The 19461-nt window shown below is 46.6% G+C and overlaps 1 protein-coding gene across 10 annotated transcripts; it reads right to left on the bottom strand.

Annotated features, from left to right (window-relative positions):
* Positions 1 to 392: 392 nt before the first annotated feature.
* On the bottom strand, positions 393 to 18996 carry Tbc1d20 (TBC1 domain family, member 20). Of its 10 annotated transcripts, none has more exons than XM_087653370.1 (8): positions 18570 to 18996; positions 11117 to 11302; positions 8754 to 8834; positions 5996 to 6182; positions 5739 to 5840; positions 3966 to 4107; positions 2835 to 3022; positions 393 to 2635 (listed from the first exon to the last, which is right to left on the bottom strand). In XM_087653370.1, the coding sequence occupies exons 1-8, from the start codon at positions 18751 to 18753 to the stop codon at positions 2380 to 2382; spliced, it is 1326 nt and encodes a 441-aa protein (XP_087509496.1). In that variant the 5' UTR covers positions 18754 to 18996; the 3' UTR covers positions 393 to 2379.
* Between the last annotated feature and the right edge of the window lie 465 nt (positions 18997 to 19461).

The raw sequence follows: 19461 nt of genomic DNA, 5'->3' as shown, positions 1-19461 counted from the left end.
GTCTGCCCACCTAATCTAGCTCTTTCCTTGAAAGGCTGAAGGCAGATAGGCCTTGTCCCAAACAGAACCCTGAACCCCAAAGATGACTTGCGGTCACTGGACCTTTGTTCCATGTGCTGACTAAACTGCTTCTCACTACTTAGGTCTTAAGTTGGGTATCAAACTAGGGAAGTAACTAGCTTAGCCCTTGCTGGTTGCTACAACCAGGACTTCTCCCCTAAATCAATTATACCTGTTTGTGAGGCGAAACTGGAAAGGGTCACTGTGCTGCCAGCCGAGGCTGACAAGTGTACAGACCGACCACAGGGCCTGGGGCCAGGGCAGAAGCTGGTAAGTATCTGAGACTCACCAGGTCCACATCCAGACAGGCAGTGACGATAGAAGACAAGTGATTAGGAATCACATAAGGGCATTTATTTCATATGGGGCTCTGTACAAAACATCTACACACATTTTACAGAGTAAGTAAATACCTGACGGTGAACTGACAATACTTTCTTCTCAGTGGCAGGGGAGTCCTGCTATGGGCACAGCACAACTCAGCACAAGCCAGTGCCGCCTGCTTGTTTGGATAGAGTAATGGCTTGGACCCTGAGCCCAGGGCCTCCCTCAGCCAGCACACTCCCCACAGTCTTCAAGCAGGCAGGAGGCATAGGTGGTACACTCCCATGGTAGACTGATAGTTATCTGTCACCTTATCACTCTGGATCCTGGATAATTCTCCTTTGTCCTGAATGAATCCCAGTAAATCTCTCACCCTTGGCAGAGCTCACCATTCCAGCTTGACTTAAAGTGCTTTGTGTAACTCAGCCTGGACACTCCTATATGCTCTGGCTTCATGGCTGCCCAGCAATGCAGTGTCCCACTGCATACAATGGGCACGGGGGACAAGGGGATGGGCAGGGGACACATGAGAGGTGTAGACATGGCAGGACTGGAGAAGAGTGCCAGGAAAGATAAGGAAACTAGCTTCCACTACACACCCTAAAGCAGCAAAAGGCACTTTTGTTTTCAAGCCAGTTACTATAAAACACACCTGGCTTCACTTTGAACTAAGCCATCCTAGGAAGACCGAGTGATCCCATGGATCCTGTACACCTCTCCTGGAGGAGCCCAGGGCTAAGTGAGGCTGGTGGTGTGGGGTTCCTGCCAAACCCTGTCTACATGCTGGCAAGTTTCCAAGGACATTACCAGCCTGACACCAGCAGCTGAGGAGATCAACCCAGACAGGCCAAGGTGGGTAATTAAAGGAAAATAAGGGAAGTGAGACAGGAAGTGGCGCTGTGGGGTATGGGGGTGCTCACAAACAACTTTGGCTAAACTGAGCAGGAAGAGTATCTCAGGTGCAATCCTGTCATCCCAGATAATTGGGAGCTGAGGCAGGAGATCAAAAGTTCAAGGCCAGCCTGGATAACTTAGGTAGACCTTGTCTAAAAGAAAAAAAACAAAAAAACAAAAAAAAAACTTGGAGAGAAAAAAAAAAAAAAGCTGGGGCTGCTCAGTGGTAGAACACTAGCTTTGCATGTGCAAGGCCCTGGGTTCCATTCCCCTCCAAATAGGGAAAGAATAAATGTTAGCCCAGTAGAAGGTCATTGCTCTGATAGCTTCTCTCATGAAGGAACTATGAAAGAGGCTGGAGAGATGGCTCAGCAGTTAAGAGCACTGACTGCTGCTTCACAGAGGCCTGGCATTCAGATCCCAGCACCCACACCAGGCTCCAAGAAACCTGAAGCCCACCTGCGGCCTCTGCGGGCACCTGTACATACACAAGTAATTTTTTTTAAAGTGAGAGTACTTGCTATGTTAGGTGTAGTATACAATCATAAAAACAGTATTAAAAATGTCTTTGTAGGTTTTGTCATGTGGGTTGTAGAGGAGAAAGAACAGGGAGACACAGGCAACACCATCCTGGTGACTGACGTACTGCTGCATGTGATCTCTCTAGGCTGGGATCATCAAACTTTCATTAGAACCCAGCTCAAGTCTGCCTCTGATTCTGACCAGCTGATAGGGCCACTTTTAAGAGAGTCCCACTGGCTCCCAGGCTGAGTTCTCTCCCCTCGCTCTCATTCCAAGGCCGGACTACCCTGCCTGCTTTGTCTAAAGACACTCCAGACTCGGTGCTGTAAGGAGGGCAGTGATTGGGTAGCCAGGTGCTCCAGAGCCACTTCTGACAGGAGGAGGTGCAGGGAGCACTCAGGTCTGGTAAGCCCAGTGTCAGGCAGCTCTGCCACTTGCCCCCAAAGCCAAAGACAAGCTGCCAAGGGTGGCAGACAGAACACCCCTGACAGAAACCCTTTAATCACAGCAATTGCACCCTCTTTCCGGAAATGGGGAGAGCTTGGTGCACTGGCGAGGAAGTGGCTGCTTGAGCTGAGTTTAGGGGAACAGCTGCAGCTGGAACTTAGGGGCCCACTCCAGGGCACTCTTCACCACTGCCAGTGCTGCTGCTCCTAGGGCCACCGTCAGCCCCATCACTGCCAGTTTTACAAAGCGGTTGGTCCTTGGTTTGGTCAGGACATCTTTTGTTCGAGCCTCAGGCCTCAGAAGTCCCCGAAACCGCTGCCGCAGCACCATGTCTGGCCTCTGCTGAGTTGACGCCAGCTCAAAGTCTTTGAAAGTAGAGGCTGCCGTTCTGTGGAAGGAAGCAGAAGGTAGCAGAGGGGCAGATGACACTGAGCAGGCCATTGCTCAGCATGCTCTACTGGTAAAGATCTCTATGGCCTGTAGAGAAGAATCTGCTGCAGTGTGGAACCCCATACCCTCTAGACAAGCATCCAGGGATGCTGACTTCCAACTGCCCCACTGCAGCAGCAGCACCTTGCCCACCTCACCTCTCCGCCTCCTGCTGAGCAGCCGCCTCCCTTGCCAGTTCAGAAGGGGGAAACTGAACAAAGAGGTCTCCTGCTCTGCTGATGAGCGTCTCATAGGGCAGGTCCTGAGGGATCTGGGACAACAGGTGGTGAACAGAGGCCATGTCACAGTCACAGTCCAGCACTTCCTGCTCCCGGTACAGCACGATCTAGTGAAGGCAGGCTTTGAGTCAGACACCAGAGGTGTAGGGCCTGAGTACTTGTCTGTCTCTACACAGACAGACAGACAGACAGACAGACAGACAGACACACACACACACACACACACTCTCTCTCTCTCTTAGGTACTGACAGCACTCAGCCCCGAGTACTTGTCTGTCTCTACACAGACAGACAGACACACACACACACTCTCTCTCTCTTAGGTACTGACAGCACTCAGCCCCAGTACTTGTCTGTCTCTACACAGACAGACAGACAGACAGACAGACAGACAGACACACACACACACACACACACACACACACACACACACACACACACACTCTCTCTCTCTCTCTCTCTTAGGTACTGACAGCACTCAGCCCAAAGGTTCAGCAAATGCAGCATGCTTCCACACCTATAATGTGAAAGACTACCCAATTCTCGTTAAGTCCTCTGACAAGTCTTGAAATAAACTGACATTCTTTTAGAAAGAAAGGGTCCCAGGAGATTCTGAGGAGCCTCAGAAAAGTCTCACAGAGCCATCTTGCTTACCTTAGTCACTCTCCCAAGTTTATAGCTGCTGAAGGACCACTCTCCACTTAGCCCTTTTGGGCATGAGCCCCGCACTCTTCCATAAACCACTCCTTTTTTAAGCCTCACACCAGGCCTACCTCTGGCCGACACACTACACCGGCTCTGCCCACGATGGTGTCTACCAGCTAGAGCTCCAGGAGGTGTCAGTAGTCAGTGACAGTCACATGGCACACTGGTTGGTGCTTGGAAGGGTCTGAAGTCTCGAAGTAAGGACAGTTGCTTAACCAACATTTGCTCACACTTTTCTGACTAGGGAATGGACCACCAGCCTGGGATCTACTGTCCCCTTCAAGAACCGGTCAAGCAGGATGGATTAACAGTGAACTGAGTCACTGCCCCCCAGTGTGTACCTACCACAGCTGCAAAGTAAATAGGCATGAGTGGGTGGCAGGCCAGGAAGAAGTCGTATAACCTCACCACATGCCTGAAGTCCAACAGGACGTGCCCAAACCAGGTGATAAGCCAGCTGAGGGCGAAGATGGTCCCCACCTCAGCACTAGGAGCAAAGGATATCCAGATGTTAGGTCTCCTGCCAGCTCATCCGTTCCCTTTCCCTGAACTTTCTTTGTTCTTAAGAGCTGATGAGGAAGAAGTATTTGGAAAATATACATACTTCTTTCTTGGGAAATTATGCTACTTAGGAGCTCAGAATCTTCTTTCAAAAAACACAAAAACTCAATGTACCACAAAGCCAAGTGGTGATAGCACAATCCTGTAGTCTCTGAGGGAGGAAGGGTGGCAGTCAGGGGCAGATGGATTCAAGGCCAATCTGGCCTACAAAGTGAGTTCCAGGACAGCCAGGGTTACAAAGAGAAACCCTTAAACCCTTTCGCAAAAAACAAACCAAAACCAAAACCAACCCCCCCCCCAAAAAAAAAACCAAACAAAAAAACAAAAACAAAACAAAACACCCAGGATGGGGGAAGGAGCTCACTAGAGTGCTGCCTCACCCTCCTGGGAACTTGTCTCATGCACAGCCAACCTCCATCTGAGAACAAGGAGCACCTGCTCTCAAGAGCACTGTGGCTTCCTCCTTGAGCACCAGGCACAGAGGCAACACACACATACATGTGAAAGCACATCTTTAATTATCTTTATATATGTGTGTGCGGCTGTGTAAGCTTATGTATACCACACAGGTCCCTGCACAGGCCAGAGGGGGTTGAAGACAGGTAAGAACAGTTGTGAGCCACCTGATATGGGTGCTGTGAATTGAACTCAGGTCTTCTGTAAGAGCAGTTAGTACTCTTAACCTCTAAGCCATTTCTCTATCCCCTTTTGTTTGTACTTAAAAAAAAATTTTTTTTTTTTTTTTTGGTTGCTACTGTTTTTGAGACAGAGTTTCACTCTGCAGTCTTGACTGGCTTGGAACTCAGTATCTGGACCAGGCTGGCCTGGAACTCAAGAGATCATCTGCCTGTTCTGTCACTGGCAACCATCACCACTGAATGGCTTGTCGTACCCCCACCCCACCCCCACACACCTCCCCCAGTGTGTCTCAGATTGGCTTCAAAGTCATTACAGAACCAAGGCTGGCCTAAAATTTTCTGCATCACTGTGTAAAGATTTTCTTTTACCACCGGTACCACTGGGTGTGGTAGCACATGCTTTTAATCCTAGCATGAGAAGGCAGAGATCTTTATGAGTTCTAATCTGGCCACGACTACATAGTGAGACCCCCATCTCAAAAAATAAAAACTTAAGGGAAAGTAAAATTGCACTTTTCTGTGTATGTATGTGTATCTGTGTGTTACTGTGTGCATGTGTATAGGTGCCTATGGAAACTAGAAGAAGGTGCTGGAAGGTATTGAATTACCTACAGCTGGAGTTACAGACAACCATAGCTTAACTCTACTTCTCTTCAAGAGCAGCAATGGCCCTCAACTACTGAGCTGTCTCCTTAGTCCCTGGCCTTGAACTCTTGATCCCTCTGTCTCTACCTTCCAAGTGCTTCACCATAGGCATGCAGTACCACATGTAGCTTTCTAAGAATTTTTGACATAACCACCAAATGCAAGCTCCTAAAGTCCTGAACTGTCCTTACATGCTAGGTTTGTGAAGAAACAGACAGCCAAGAGCAAGAAGCAGGGCTGCCATGTGTGTCTTGTATACACAAATGTAGATCACCTCTGCATGAAGTCATGAAGTTCTGGGTTCACTTGGTCAATGATGGGCATCAGGTAATTTAAGATGTGCTTGGTGTTGTCCATTGTGGGATCCATGAAATCCCTATGGGAAGACAATTCAGTCAATGCAAGTGGTCAGGTCCAATGTTGAGCTTAGGGATGGTGAATGGAGTGGGCTCAAACTATTCAGACATCTGTCTGTCCTAGGTGGCTGGGGGAGTAACCCCCACCCTGACATGAGACCAGATGCACAGGTACCTGAGGTGGTGGGTGGACAATTTTTCTACCAGGGATGTTGCCAGCCTCTCGCCCACCACCAGCAGAAAAGTGACCACAATGTCATGGTAGCCCTGGTAGTAGTGGAGCTGAGGGTTTCGATCCAAGACGAGGAGGATGATATCGATTAGCTCTTCCTGGAGCCCTTCTCTCTGCTCATCTGGCATGCCTAAGGAGAGGAGGTGAATCTGCATTGGCAAAGGAGCCTAAGGACAGATTAGGCCAGCAATGCTTTTCAGAGAAGTGTCCAATGACAGAAAATAAATTACAAATAAGTTGGCCTTGCCTTGCAAAATCTACACATTGCTGATGACACCCAGCCCAGGAAAAGACACATAGTAGGGCCTCTGGGAAAATCACCTAACTAAAACCTTACAGGTAGCATGGCCAATCATGAGGAAAGAGCAGCATAAGAGCATGAGCTCTACACTTCAGGGATCTCCTGTCACCAGAATCACAGACATGACCCTAAGCCTCATGAATAAACATACCAGACAAAGGCAACATAAGCAGGAAGTGACAGAGTAACTGGCTTGCCATGCATACAAAGGAACTGTTGACATTAAAGGAGGCTGAAAAGAGGCTTGAGCAGAAATCCAAGAATCTATGTTTCTTTTTCTGATAAATAATTAGTAAATTATTTCTGATAAAAATAAATGGTGAAAGATGGACTTTTCTGTGGATTAGATATTTTGAACAAAAGGGTACTGTGATAGCTGTTTATCTTTAAATAGTTCAGAGACAATAATGTGGCAAAGTGTGAATCTGCAAGATCAGCAGAAAAATATCAAGAGACTTTCGGCTCTTCTTCATGGGATGAAATTATATAAGGAACTATATTCTTCTCTAAGCTATAGCCAATATTCTAAGTGGTCTCAATTTCTAGCTGCAGTTGTAAGCAGAAACACCTGATTGAGACCCCTCTAGAGTCCAGGGCCAAAAGTCACAGCAGTAAACACAGTGCTCTTTGGCGCACTTGTTTTGGTGAAGAATTATGAACCTGTTCTGCCTAAAGCCAGAACTCAAAGAGAAGGCCATACTCAGTCCATGTACCAACATCAAGACACCAAAAGGCAAGAAGGCTGGACAGTTCTAAATCTCTATCTACAAGGCACCCAGATCTGAAAGTGAACTTGAACCTCAAGACTCTGTTAAGGGAGTTAAAAAACACAGCAATAAAGAAACCAAAGCTACCAGTGGTTGGAAGGCTGACATCACGTTACAGTTCCTCTACTAATCAGTGCCAGCTCTTGCTAGTGTATGAAATAGAGAGAATGGCCATGAGCAGCACATGGTCTTTACTGCCCAGCAGTCCTGGCTTATGAAAAATACACATGAAAAATAAACCAATGTGCCCAGGAGCTGTACACTGCCTGCCTGCAACACATGACCCTGTGGAAAACTGACAGGTGGTGGGTGGCCTGCTCACAAAGATGTCCACAGGATGACACATAGCAGGTCAGTGTGAAGTCTCAGGTTGAACTGATGTTGTGAGAGCTCACGCGCAATGATGTTAACTTTGAGTTTCAAGTCTGAATTGTAAATGACTGAGCACTCAGGGGAGGAGGAGGGTGTCAACCTTGACCTCACTAAGGGCCGGCGCTGAACTGAACTATAAAGGTTCAAGGCAAAGCCAAGGATGCTCCTTGCTCATATTCATTCCCCCACTCACAGAGGTGCTCTGGAAAGAGAACAAACAACAGCACAGCAAAGCAAACACTAAGTGCAACCAAGAAGCAATGAGAGCAAAGAGCTACTTCCTGCTTGAATTTCTGGTTTATGATTGGTCAGGCTAATCCAGAGGACATGAATGAAAAGAGTTTAAAATGTCAAGGAGGATCCTGTGTTCAGGAAGATCACAATGAACTGGTGACATAAAGGTTTTAAGGATGACCTTCATACCCTCCTCCCCTTTAATTCCAGCTCCCAGGAGGCTGAGGTAGGAGGATCTCTGAGTTGTTAAACATACAGAGGAAAACAGGGCAGCACTTGCCCTACATCAACCACCTCAACTGGACTAGCATAGCAGGGAGGAGAGGGGATCATGGGATATGTTGCATCCTATCCAAGAGGCTACCAGCCTGTGGGAGCCTCAGCCACCTCCCCAGAGAGCAAAGGTCCAAGTAGGGTAGAAGGCCTGTAGCATACATGTCCCAACCAGAGCTTGCTTCAGCTACATGTGGCAAGAGAGTTAGGGAATCCCATATCTCTCCAAAAGTCAAGGGAAACTCACAAGGGGAAGAAAGCTAGATTTTATAGGTGAGGTTTGCTGTCTAGTTTTCTCCATTATGAGAACAGAAAGCATAGTCATTTTCCTTGTCCTGGAAAGCAAGAGGCAATTTCAGGAACATACTCTGTGAGCACGCAGGAAAAGGAAGCCAGTAAGCACATATGTAAGACAACACTCGCCAATGAAGACATAATAGTTCCCATTAGGGAGCAATTCCAACCAACCCGCTCTCCAAAGTCAGTCCTGGGCCCTGCCAATCCCTACCCAGTTCCTCCAGGACACAGGGCAGATGAGGACCAAAGAGCTGCTTCTCTCACTTGGCACCTCTGGGCTACGAGGCATCAACAGTGAGGGTACCCCTTACATGCCCGAGAGCAGAGTTCTGCATGTGTATGTCTCTGGTTGCTGGGAAACTCCCCCAACCTTGGCAAGCACCAACACAGGAAAGTGGTTAAGTGTGAAGGAACAGAAAGCACACTCCAGATGTGGGGAGTCAGGAGATCTGCTCACCCGGAGGGAAGCGCCGAAGAGACCGCCTGACGTCCAGCAGCACTTGCTGGTAGTCCTTGCTCATGTCTCGAAGATCCTTCCCTATCAGAGGAAGAGGAACATGGTGTTATTACAAAGAGCTCTGGGAAGCCAGATAAGGAGTCAATCTTTCTTGGGTTTCCAGTATGTTCAGTTGTAGAGAGCTAACCTAGTAAGCTCCATGCCCAGAGTTTAGACCTAACACCACAAAGCAAGCAAAAAGCAATAGTAACTACATCTTGGAATGCTAGTTTAGAGCTAAAGAATACACAGAGCACCCTTTTCCTCAACAAAACATGACTTAAAATATAACACCTGGGGGCTGGAGAGATGGCTCAGCGGGAGAGCACTGACTGCTCTTCCAGAGGTCCTGAGTTCAATTCCCAGCAACCACATGGTGGCTCACAGCCATCTATCATGGGATCTGATGCCTTCTCATGGTGTGTCTGAAGTCAGCGGCATTGTACTTATATATAATAAATAAATAAATCTTAAAAAAAAAAAATCCCAGTGCTGAAGTGGCAGAGACAGTCAGATCTCTGTACATTCAAGGCCAGCCTGGTCTACAAAGCAAGTTCCAGGACAATAAAACCCTAACTCATAAAACAGAACAAAACTAAAAACGAGTTTCTTTTTATCTCAAGTGAATGGGTGTTTTGCTTGCTCCTATCTGTACATGGCATATGCAGATGAGGGTGTCAGATCCCCTGGAACTAGAAGTGGAGGCACAGAGGTTTGTTACCCGCCAGGTTGGTGCTGAGACTAGAGCCTGGATCATGGAAGAGCAGCCAGCACTATTAACCACTGAACCATCTCTCCAGCCCTGACCTTGAGCCTTTCCTCACTTACATTTTTTCCTTCCTTCCTTCCTTCCTTCCTTCCTTCCTTCCTTCCTTCCTTCCTTCCTTCCTTCCATCCTTCCTTCCTTCCATCCATCCTTCCTTCCATCCTTCCTTCCATCCATCCATCCCTCCCTTCCTTCCTTCCTTTCTCTATGTAGCCCTGGCTATCTCTGAACTCAGAAATCCATCTGCCTCTCCCTCTGACTTCTAGGTGCAGGAATTAAAGGTGTGGCTTTAAACACTAAATTCTCCTGATGCTACCATCCCAGGCATGTGCCACCAAAATCAGTTTTGTGCGGTGCTAGGACTGAGCCTTGTACATGCTAAGTAAATGCTCTTATCAATGGGGCTGGAAGATGGCTTACAGATACAAGCATGTATGTTCCTTATCCCAAGCCAAGTACTGTGTAAGTTGATTTTCCTCACAACCCACACAGAGAGCTATCAGAGGAACTGTGCAAGACTTACATACCCACCTCAGCCCACACCCACATACACTTTCTTCATCTTAGTGTCAAGTTTGAAACGTGAGAGAAGAATGACTTCTCACCTGACTCCCCTAACACAGAGCCCACTGCTCTGAGGCAGCAGTCTCAGATATCCATAACGAGCTGACATGTAGCAACCCAGCATCCACTGTGTATTATATCATCAACGTTTCAGCACATGGATCATTTTAACCACATCCAGTATGTGGCACACACCAAGGGCACCAAGATTTGACAAATGACTGAGAACTCCCAGAACACACAACACATAGTCCACTGCCATGTTAGCAGGAAAGCCAGAGGCGGCAGGGCGGGCAATGGAGCTGGTGCTCTGGAGCTTGTTCTCTGCTCTCCCAGGTCCCCCATCACTCCGTGTCTTTAACGTTGTTAATCAACAGCTTCTGACAGAATTAAAGGATTCTGAACTCCAAGGAACCTCAGCACTTCTGCCACTTCTCTCTCTAGTGCTGTATGCAGGAGGCTAGAAAGGGACAGTGGATCTCCTGGAACTGGAGTTGTATGGTTGTAAGTCACCTTATATGTGCTGGGAACCCGAACCCAGGTCCTCTGAGCCATCTTCCCAGCTATGTAAGAGAACTTTTTTTTTTTTTGGTTCTTTTTTTCGGAGCTGGGGATCGAACCCAGGGCCTTGCGCTTCCTAGGCAAGCGCTCTACCACTGAGCTAAATCCCCAACCCCGAGAACTTTTTTTAAAAAAAATAAACTCCTGGTTGGGGATTTAGCTCAGTGGTAGAGCGTTTGCCTAGCAAGCACAAGGCCCTGGGTTCAGTCCCCAGCTCCGAAAAAAAAAAAAAAATTAAAAAATAAACTCCTCGGGTTGGGGATTTAGCTCAGTGGTAGAGCGCTTGCCTAGCAAGCGCAAGGCCCTGGGCTCGGTCCCCAGCTCCGAAAAAAAGAAAAGAAAAGAAAAAAAAAAAAAAAAAAAAAACTCCTCTAGCTAGACAATATTTCGATCCCTAGTTGAAGCTCCCCACCTCAGGATTCTGCTCCCTTACTTGACATAGGCGGTGGCTCATCGGTGTTGACGTTGAGGAGCTTAGGCCATACTTGGCACCTGATCTCATCAGTCAGGAGCCCGCCCTCGCTGATAGCCATTCGTCGGAGGGCAGCCACATCGGTGGGATCACTGTTCAGAGCTTGGTGTATCTCCGCCACCTTCTTTTTCCTTTTGGCATTAAAGTCTGGAGAAACAAACAAGCAAACAGTGTGTGGAAGAGAATGAAGCACACTTCCTGTGTACGTTTCTGCTTAGAGTCCCCGTCTCCTAACTCGGTCTGAGGTGCCTTCTCTCAGCTGTGGCCCTCATGATTGCTTCTTACAGAACCTACACATATTTAGCACATGATGTATAAGACACTTTGGTCACACCCCATGTAACTAACAGGGAATTATAGTTTTAGGAACTATCAGTAAGTACCGGCTACTGTCAATGCTTTCCTGTTCAAAGTTCACAAAGCATAGATATCTCAATCTACGTGGTTTCCTTGGGCTGGTTTCCTTGCCTAGGTCTTGTTAACCCTTAAACTCAAGAAAAACAACCTTTATTTATTTATTTATTTATTTATTTATTTATTTATTTATTTATTTATTTTTGTTTTTGAGACAGGGTTTCTCTATGTAGCACTGGCTATCCTGAAACTTGCTTTGTAGACCAGGCTGGCCTTGAATTCACAGAGATCCCCCTGCCTCTGCCTCCCAAGGGCTGGGCCTAAAGGCATGAGCCATCACCACCAGGCCAGAAAAAAATTTTAATTGTTTTTTCTTTTTTCCTTCTTCCTTTTTTTTTTTTTTAAGATTTATGTATTTATTTCATGTATAGAAGTACACTGTTGCTGTCTTCAGACACACCATGAGAGGGCATCAGATGCCCATCACAGATGGTTGTGAGACACCATGTGGTTGCTGGAAATTGAACTCAGTCAGGACCTCTGGAAGAGCAGTCAGTGCTCTTAACCGCTGAGCCATCTCTCCAGCCCTTAATTGTTTATACTGGAAAAAAATGTAATTCAAAACTCAATACTGGGCTCAGTGAATGTCCCAGCAGCACAGCACAGCACAGCACAGCACAGCACAGCACAGCACAGCACAGCACAGCACAGCACAGCACAGCACAGCACAGCACAGCACAGCACTTGTGTGTGAGTTTGATTCAAGGCACCCTCAACACTACATTTAACAAACCATATGCAACACTCATACACATAAAATAGAAATAAATCTTTTTTTTTCAAGCTCCATCATTGGCAATCAGAAAGTAGTACGCTAAGCATCTTACAGATATATTTAAAAATATTTTTAAAAGATTTATTTTTCTTTTCTGTATATTTGTGTTTTGCCTGCATGTCTGTGTGAGCACCTACTGAAAGTCTGGGGCCAGCGGAGTCAGAAAAAAATTCCAGATCCCCTGAACTGTGAGAAGCTGTCTGTATGCTGGGAACTAAATCCAAGCCTATGCATGAACAGTAACTCTCTTAACTCCTGAACAATCTTCCCAACCTCAGTCTTTTGCTCTCTCTATAGCTAACAATGAGACCATGAATTTCTGAACCTTCTGCTTCTGCTTCCCAAGTGCTTTGATTAGGGGGCCTGTGCTCCAATGCCTGATTTTATGCAGTGTAGTGAATTGAACCCAAGGCTTCTAAGCACTCTACCAACTGAGCTACATCTTAGCCCCCAAGGCAGCTCACACTCATATGTAAGAGTCTTATTTATAGCCAATTTGTAAGTCTGAAATAATTCTTTTAGAAGCCAAGCACAATAGAGCATGCCTTTATTCCCAGCACTTGGGAGGTAGACTCAAGATTGTCGCAAGTTCAAAGCCAGCCTCTTTTTTTTTACATAGCACATTCAAAGTCAACCTGGGATATAAAATCTTATTTCAAAAAACAAAACAAAAATTACTTTCTATTTGTTGGGCAGCTGGGGGTGCTTTGAGACAGGGTTTCTCTTACGTAGCCCTGGCTGGCCTCAAATGCAAAGCTCTGCCTGCTTCCTCACTAGCGCTGGGATTAAAGATATACACCACCATGCCCAGCTCAACTTTCTTTTTAAAGACAGGATCTTAGTGTATCCCAGGCTGGCCTGGAACTTGCTATGCAGACAAGACTGGCCTCAAACTCACAGCAATCTGCCTGCCTCTGCCTCAAAAGTAGTTTTTTAGGGGCTGAAAGATGGCTTAGTAGTTCTTGAAGAACCAGGTTCAAATCCTAGCACCCACATTGGCAACTCACAACTGTCTGCAACTTCAAGATCTGACACTGTCACATAGACATACATGCAGGCAAAACACCAATGCACAAAAAAATGAAAAGATACGCTAGTTAGCATCAAAAAAGGTAAGTGTTGGGGTTGGGGATTTAGCTCAGTGGTAGAGCACTTGCCTAGCAAGCACAAGGCCCAGGGTTCGGTCCCCAGCTCCGGAAAAAAAAAGAAAAAAAAAAAAAAAAAAAAAAAAAAAAAGGGGGCTGGGGATTTAGCTCAGTGGTAGAGCGCTTACCTAGGAAGCGCAAGGCCCTGGGTTCGGTCCCCAGCTCCGAAAAAAAGAACCAAAAAAAAAAAAAAAAAAAAAAAAGGTAAGTGTTTTAGAAAGCAGGATGAGTTCTTCTGTCCTAACTTTCCCATTTCAATGAGACACTGTCTCTAGGTTTTCAAGTGGAACATCTACTTTTAGGAACTGTGAATTACACTTGTTAAGATTTTATGGTTACCTGCACCACTGAGAAAATAAAAACTACAAGAATTTCAACACAAAACACCAACCATCACAAGGAATTATACTATAACTGTCACAAGAAAACATGTTTGCAGACAGTAAGGCCAAGAGTACAGAGAACTACAGTAGGTCAGGCCAACCTACTGTGCACATACACAACTACAGAACAGATACTAGACACTAACGTTAATGTAAGTCAGATACCACCAGAAGGTAGGTTAGACCTAAGTGACAATATCACATGGTACATTAAGTTCTGGAAGATGTGCTGAACAGAGGACCTCAGTAAGGTTCTATTCTGAGAGAACAGTCTACAACCGTGCTCATGACAAAGGTGAAGCACACTTAACACTGGAGTTGTTAAGAGTCTGGGTGCCTTATGTATGTGAGCCACATACACAGAGATTTGGAGTCACATGCAACTGCAAGCCAGACAGAAAGGTGCAAGTAATTTTTGGCCTATGTAAACTTGTTCTCTTGTTAGACTGTTGTTACAGGCCCTAGTAACAGAGGTGGACCAGTGTCTGAGTTCTTCCTGGTGTGTCTAGCCTCTGAGTAGAACTGCTCAGAGTAAATTCAAACTGTTCTCTTTACTCTTAAGACTGGCTCAGGTTAAATGCTAAATGCCTGCTTTACCTAGAAATAAAAATCCAGGCTCTTCCCTCAGTAAAGGACCTCCCTGGTCAAATGTTTCTGAGATGTCAAGGTCTTGCTTCAGCTGTGCCCTCCCACCCTCCTATCCAGTTAGTAGTCCATCACTTAATGAGGCTGTACTAAGCACTAAGGTGAAAATGAACAATGACTTCCTGGAAGCTCCTGGGAGGCTCAGAGCAGGAAGGGACACAATTATTACATTGTGGGTATTACATGGAGAACCCCGAAGGATGATGAAGACCCAAAGGAAAGACTATTTCTAAGGCTTTTCCAGATTCTGAAGCTTGTTGAAAACTTTGCCACACGCAAGTATGTGTCAAAAGTAAAGCATTCCTGGTAGAGGAAGTGTCCTACCCACCACAGGAGCTGTGTGTGCTCATGTCCTCAACAGCACAGGCTGGGCAGGAAGCTCAGCGGGAACTGAATTAGTTCCACAATGAGTACATTATAAGTACTGCATGTGAACGTCTGTAGCTGAGTGAGTGCTCTTCCACCTTCACTACAGGGAAGAGCCCGAGGGAAGCTGACATTTCCGTTTTGTTGACCCTTCACTAAGAGTATGAAAGAAACTCATTTCTGCCCCATTCCAACAGCTTTCCCAGCAAGCTATCAGTGAACACAGTCTGCAGTCTCCTGTAGTTGCAGGAGATCTGGGCAAAGACACAGCCATGCATTACCTAATTCTGCACTTACTTTTCCCTGATGTTCTCAGTTTTTTGTTGCTTTTTGTTTGCTTTTGCTTTGTAAGATGGTTCTCTCTACAGAGTCCTGGCTATCCTGGAACTTGCTCTGTAGACCAGGCTGGACTTGAACCCTGCCTCCTGAGTCCTGAGATCAAACGCATGGGACACCCTGCCTGGCTGTTGTTTTTGAGACAGGGTCTTATTAGTCCTGGCTGGCCTGGAATTCAAGAGTTCTGCCTGCCTCTGCCTCCCGAGTGATGGCATTAAAGGTGTGCCCACTGAGTCTAGCCAACTCTCTCGATTTTGAGTCTATAGAACTCAGGAAGTATAAGTGTAGTAGAATAAATTATTTATTTAGTTTACTTAATTTCTGCTCTTCTGGAGAAAGTTGTTCCATAGTAAGTGGCATTGCTTTCCCCCCACAATACTGTGTGCCTGGCTTACTAGGAATACTGTACAATTTTGTAGATTTTCTGGTTTTCCTTATAGCTCTGGGTGCTTCCTTGAGGAGGGTACACAAATTGGATTGGTCTGTCTGGCCACTTTGGGACACTGCCTTCCTTAACCTTACCTCCCAGTAGGTAAAGTAAGACTGCTCAGCGGGTAAAGGTGCTTGCACACAAGCCAGATGACCTAAGTTCCATCCCCACATCTCACAAGGTGGCAGAACTGACTCATGGATCTTGTCCTCTGACCTCCACATTTACTCATTCAGTCACAAGCTCAAAGCTTAATAGTGGATGAAGAAGTCATTCCTACATATGCCATCCCTACACATACTGTCTAGAGCCTAATGTATAGCATATCACTGCAATACAGGAAGAGTAAACAAGCCAGAGAACTCAGTGAGCCAGTCACATAAACTGTACAAAGAGGCCAGTGGCCAGCCTACACAACAGAGCATCAAGGTCACCAGTAACAACTAACAAACAGCCTATTTCTCCTACAAAGAGAAAAGTCAGTTATCCCTGGGGTGTTCAGGGAAAGATTAAAATGCATGTATGCCATCGGTTTTATTTTAAGGTAAATTCTAACCACTTCACATAGAGGAGTGGTGCATGATATACTCCAAAGCTGAGAGCTTCCAAATTCCTCTCTGGATGAGGACTTGGCTATTCTCACCATGATAAATGATTGTCCTAGAACTTTTACAAAACACGAAAGTTCCTATAAATAAACCCCAGATGCCTGAAAAATAACTAAGCCAACAAAAGAGAAGAACTGATAATGGCACCCCTCTCTCCTGCTCTCCAATAACTCTTTCATGGCACTGGGGCTGGAGCTTAGGCCCTTGTACATGGCAAATCAGCGTGTGCCATTCCTGACCTAACATGCCTACTTTAATAAAGGCCATCGAGGGGTTGGGGATTTAGCTCAGCGGTAGAGCACTTGCCTAGCAAGCGCAAGGCCCTGGGTTCGGTCCCCAGCTCCGAAAAAAAGAAAAAAGAAAAAAAAAAAAAAAAGAAAAAAAAAAAAAAATAAAGGCCATCGAAGCAGACCTTTCTCTTCTCCCTCCCTGGAACCAAAGGATAATCCACAGGCCTCATATTACACAAGCATGTGACTGACTGCTGAGGTATATCCCTAGCCACTACTTTATTTCTCAGACAGGGTCTCACTGTGTAGCTTGAACTTGCTCTGCAGACCCAGCTGGCCTCAAACTCACAGACATCTGCCTGCCTCTGTCTCCCCTGTACTGGAATTAAAGCATGAGTTACTATGTCCATGCAGTGCTAACATTTTACAGAAATATTATGTTGGTTTGAGTTTTTATGCTTCTGGGGAAATGTGTGCGTTTTAACATCCAATCTAACTTGGGTCTAAAGACTACAAAGCTATAAAGACTTTAAAGACTGTTTAAGGCTGTAAGGTTCTCAGAGGCCAGTCTGGTCCACATCAGGAGCTCAGGCCAGTGGAGGCTGCTGATGGGAGGGACCCTGTTTCAAAAAAAACATTAGCACTGTGCTTGCTTCCACAGCACAGAAACTGGAACAATATAGACAAGAAAAATAATAGTGCCAACAAGTGTGGCAGTGCACCCCTGTACCTAACACTAGGGTAGAGGCAGAAGATACAAAGCAACCCTTGGCTACCAGGTAAGTTCATGGCTGGCCTGGACGCCACAAGACCTGATCTCAAAAGAAACATCATTATAAGTAAACAGAGGAACAGATGGTGGTAGTCCATGCAGAGGCAGAAGAGGCAGGCAGATCTCTTAAGAGGCCAGCCTCATCTACACAGTTCAAGGACACCCAGGGCTACACAGTGAAACACTGCCCTGAGAAACCAAAGAGAAAAAAGAAAAAAAAATATGTCTGTCTGAGCATCATGTCTGCATTTAAGATATGGACAGTGAATCACAAAACAAAACAAAACAAACAAACAAAAAAACTATGTTCGTTGTAAAATTCCTATTAAAAGAAAAATATATCCAAGTGTCCTTTGTCTTTCCCAGTACTAATTCATTTCTATAAAACATAACCAGACGAAGAAATTAAGTACTAACAAGGATAGACTGAGGCAGGAAGATGGTAAGTTCCAGAGTAAATTGTCAAGATCCTGTCTGAAAATAATTGTAAAAGATCCCTGGCCGTAAGGTCCTTAGTTGACCTTCTAGTATTTCCTGCCCCTTTCAAAGAAAGAATACTTTACCGAAAAATGAAAACAGAGCAAACCAACGCACCAAAAGGAGGGCTCTTACAACTGGTAATTTGGTCACCAACTCTCCAATATATTTAAGACCAGTCTAAACTAAGAAAGATCCTCTGAATTTCCTTTCCATCCACACAAGCTGAAGGGCCCGAGGTTTTGCAACCAAGACACAGCTGCACTGCAACAGGTCACAAGACTCGTGTCACTTGGGACACTGGCTATTATGCCATAAAGACAGATGTAGCACAGACACCTGCAAAGGGTGTTACAAATACCAAAGAGCTCTGGAAAGTAGCTCAGAGACCGAGCCTCAATTGTGGCCAGTATCAGATGGGAAAAGAGGAATAACAGAAAACAAGACGTGGGCGGATAACAGGGTCAGTTTTTTTTTTTTTTTTTTTGGAGCTGGGGACCGAACCCAGGGCCTTGTGCTTCCTAGGCAAGCGCTCTACCACTGAGCTAAATCCCCAACCCCAACAGGGTCAGTTCTAATATGCTCATCACCTGTCAGAGGACAGGAAATGGATTAGCTCACCTGGTTCAGGAATTTTCACCAAGTAGCACACCATAGTGAAAATGTATTCCAGAACACGTGGACAATGAAGCAAAGATTTCACAGAAATGGGTTAGACTGAAAGAGTATGGAAAACAGCATTGCTTTGTGCACGTCTGAACACTAACACAGATGGCCCAGGAAAGGGTCAGAAAGTAACTGAACAGGGAGGAAGTGTGAGGTGGAGAGCTCACCGACCGGAGTTTCTGGAACTGGGCAGTGATGACTTTTCTTGAGTTTGTGTGTACGCGTGCAGAGGGGAATTTTAGGGTCACGAGTGCAGAGTGAAGGCCGGAGCTCGGGCAGCGGCCCAGCGCGGGCGGTCGGTTCTGCGGACGTGGCTGGCGGCGGCCTGGGCGAGGCCCGGCTCTTCCTCATCCGCCGCCGCCGCCCCCCTCAGGTCCCGGCCGCTCTGCGGCCCTCACTCACTCGTCGTCCCAGCCCAGTCCTCCGTACCTGCCTTCCCTGAGCCGCGGTTCCAGCGGCCGGCGGAGCCGTCGCCCTCTGAGGGCCGGAGGGCCATCCCCGGGGGCCCGGGCCCCAGCCCGAGCCCCGGCTGGCGGCGGAGCCTGACGCGCGGCTCCTACCGCGGACCTAACCCCAGTTCAGCCGGGGCAGGATAGTCGCCGTCGGCCTGTGGCGCGCAGGCGCGCAGGCGGCCACGCCCCCACGTGACCTGCGTTTTAGGGTTGGGCGGGACTGGAGCGCGCGCATGCGGTTTGACAGTGGAAGGCTGTGGAGGCTGGCTGCTGGGAACGCGCGTGCGTGCCGGGTCATAGTTTTGCCGCTGCTTTTGCCTTTTTTTTTTTTTTTTTTTTAAAGATTTATTTATTTATTTTATGGAAAGCATTCTGCCTGCATATGTGACTGCAGGCCAGAAGAGGGCACCAGATCTCATTACAGATGGTTGTGAGCCACCATGTGGTTGCTGGGAATTGAACTCAGGACCTCTGGAAGAGCAGTCAGTGCTCTTAACCACTGAGCCATCTCTCTAGCCCTGCTTTTGCCTTTATTCGTGAAATAGTTATGAAAATAAAATATTGAATCCGCGATGTTAGACACTGCCAAACTCCACGGTTATGCGCA

This window comes from Rattus norvegicus, chromosome 3, assembly GCF_021556685.1.
Source record: "Rattus norvegicus strain SHRSP/BbbUtx chromosome 3, alternate assembly SHRSP_T2T, whole genome shotgun sequence".
NCBI lineage: Eukaryota > Metazoa > Chordata > Mammalia > Rodentia > Muridae > Rattus > Rattus norvegicus.
The sequence above is the reverse complement of the archived record's forward strand: the minus strand, read 5'-3'. Positions and strand labels throughout refer to the sequence as shown.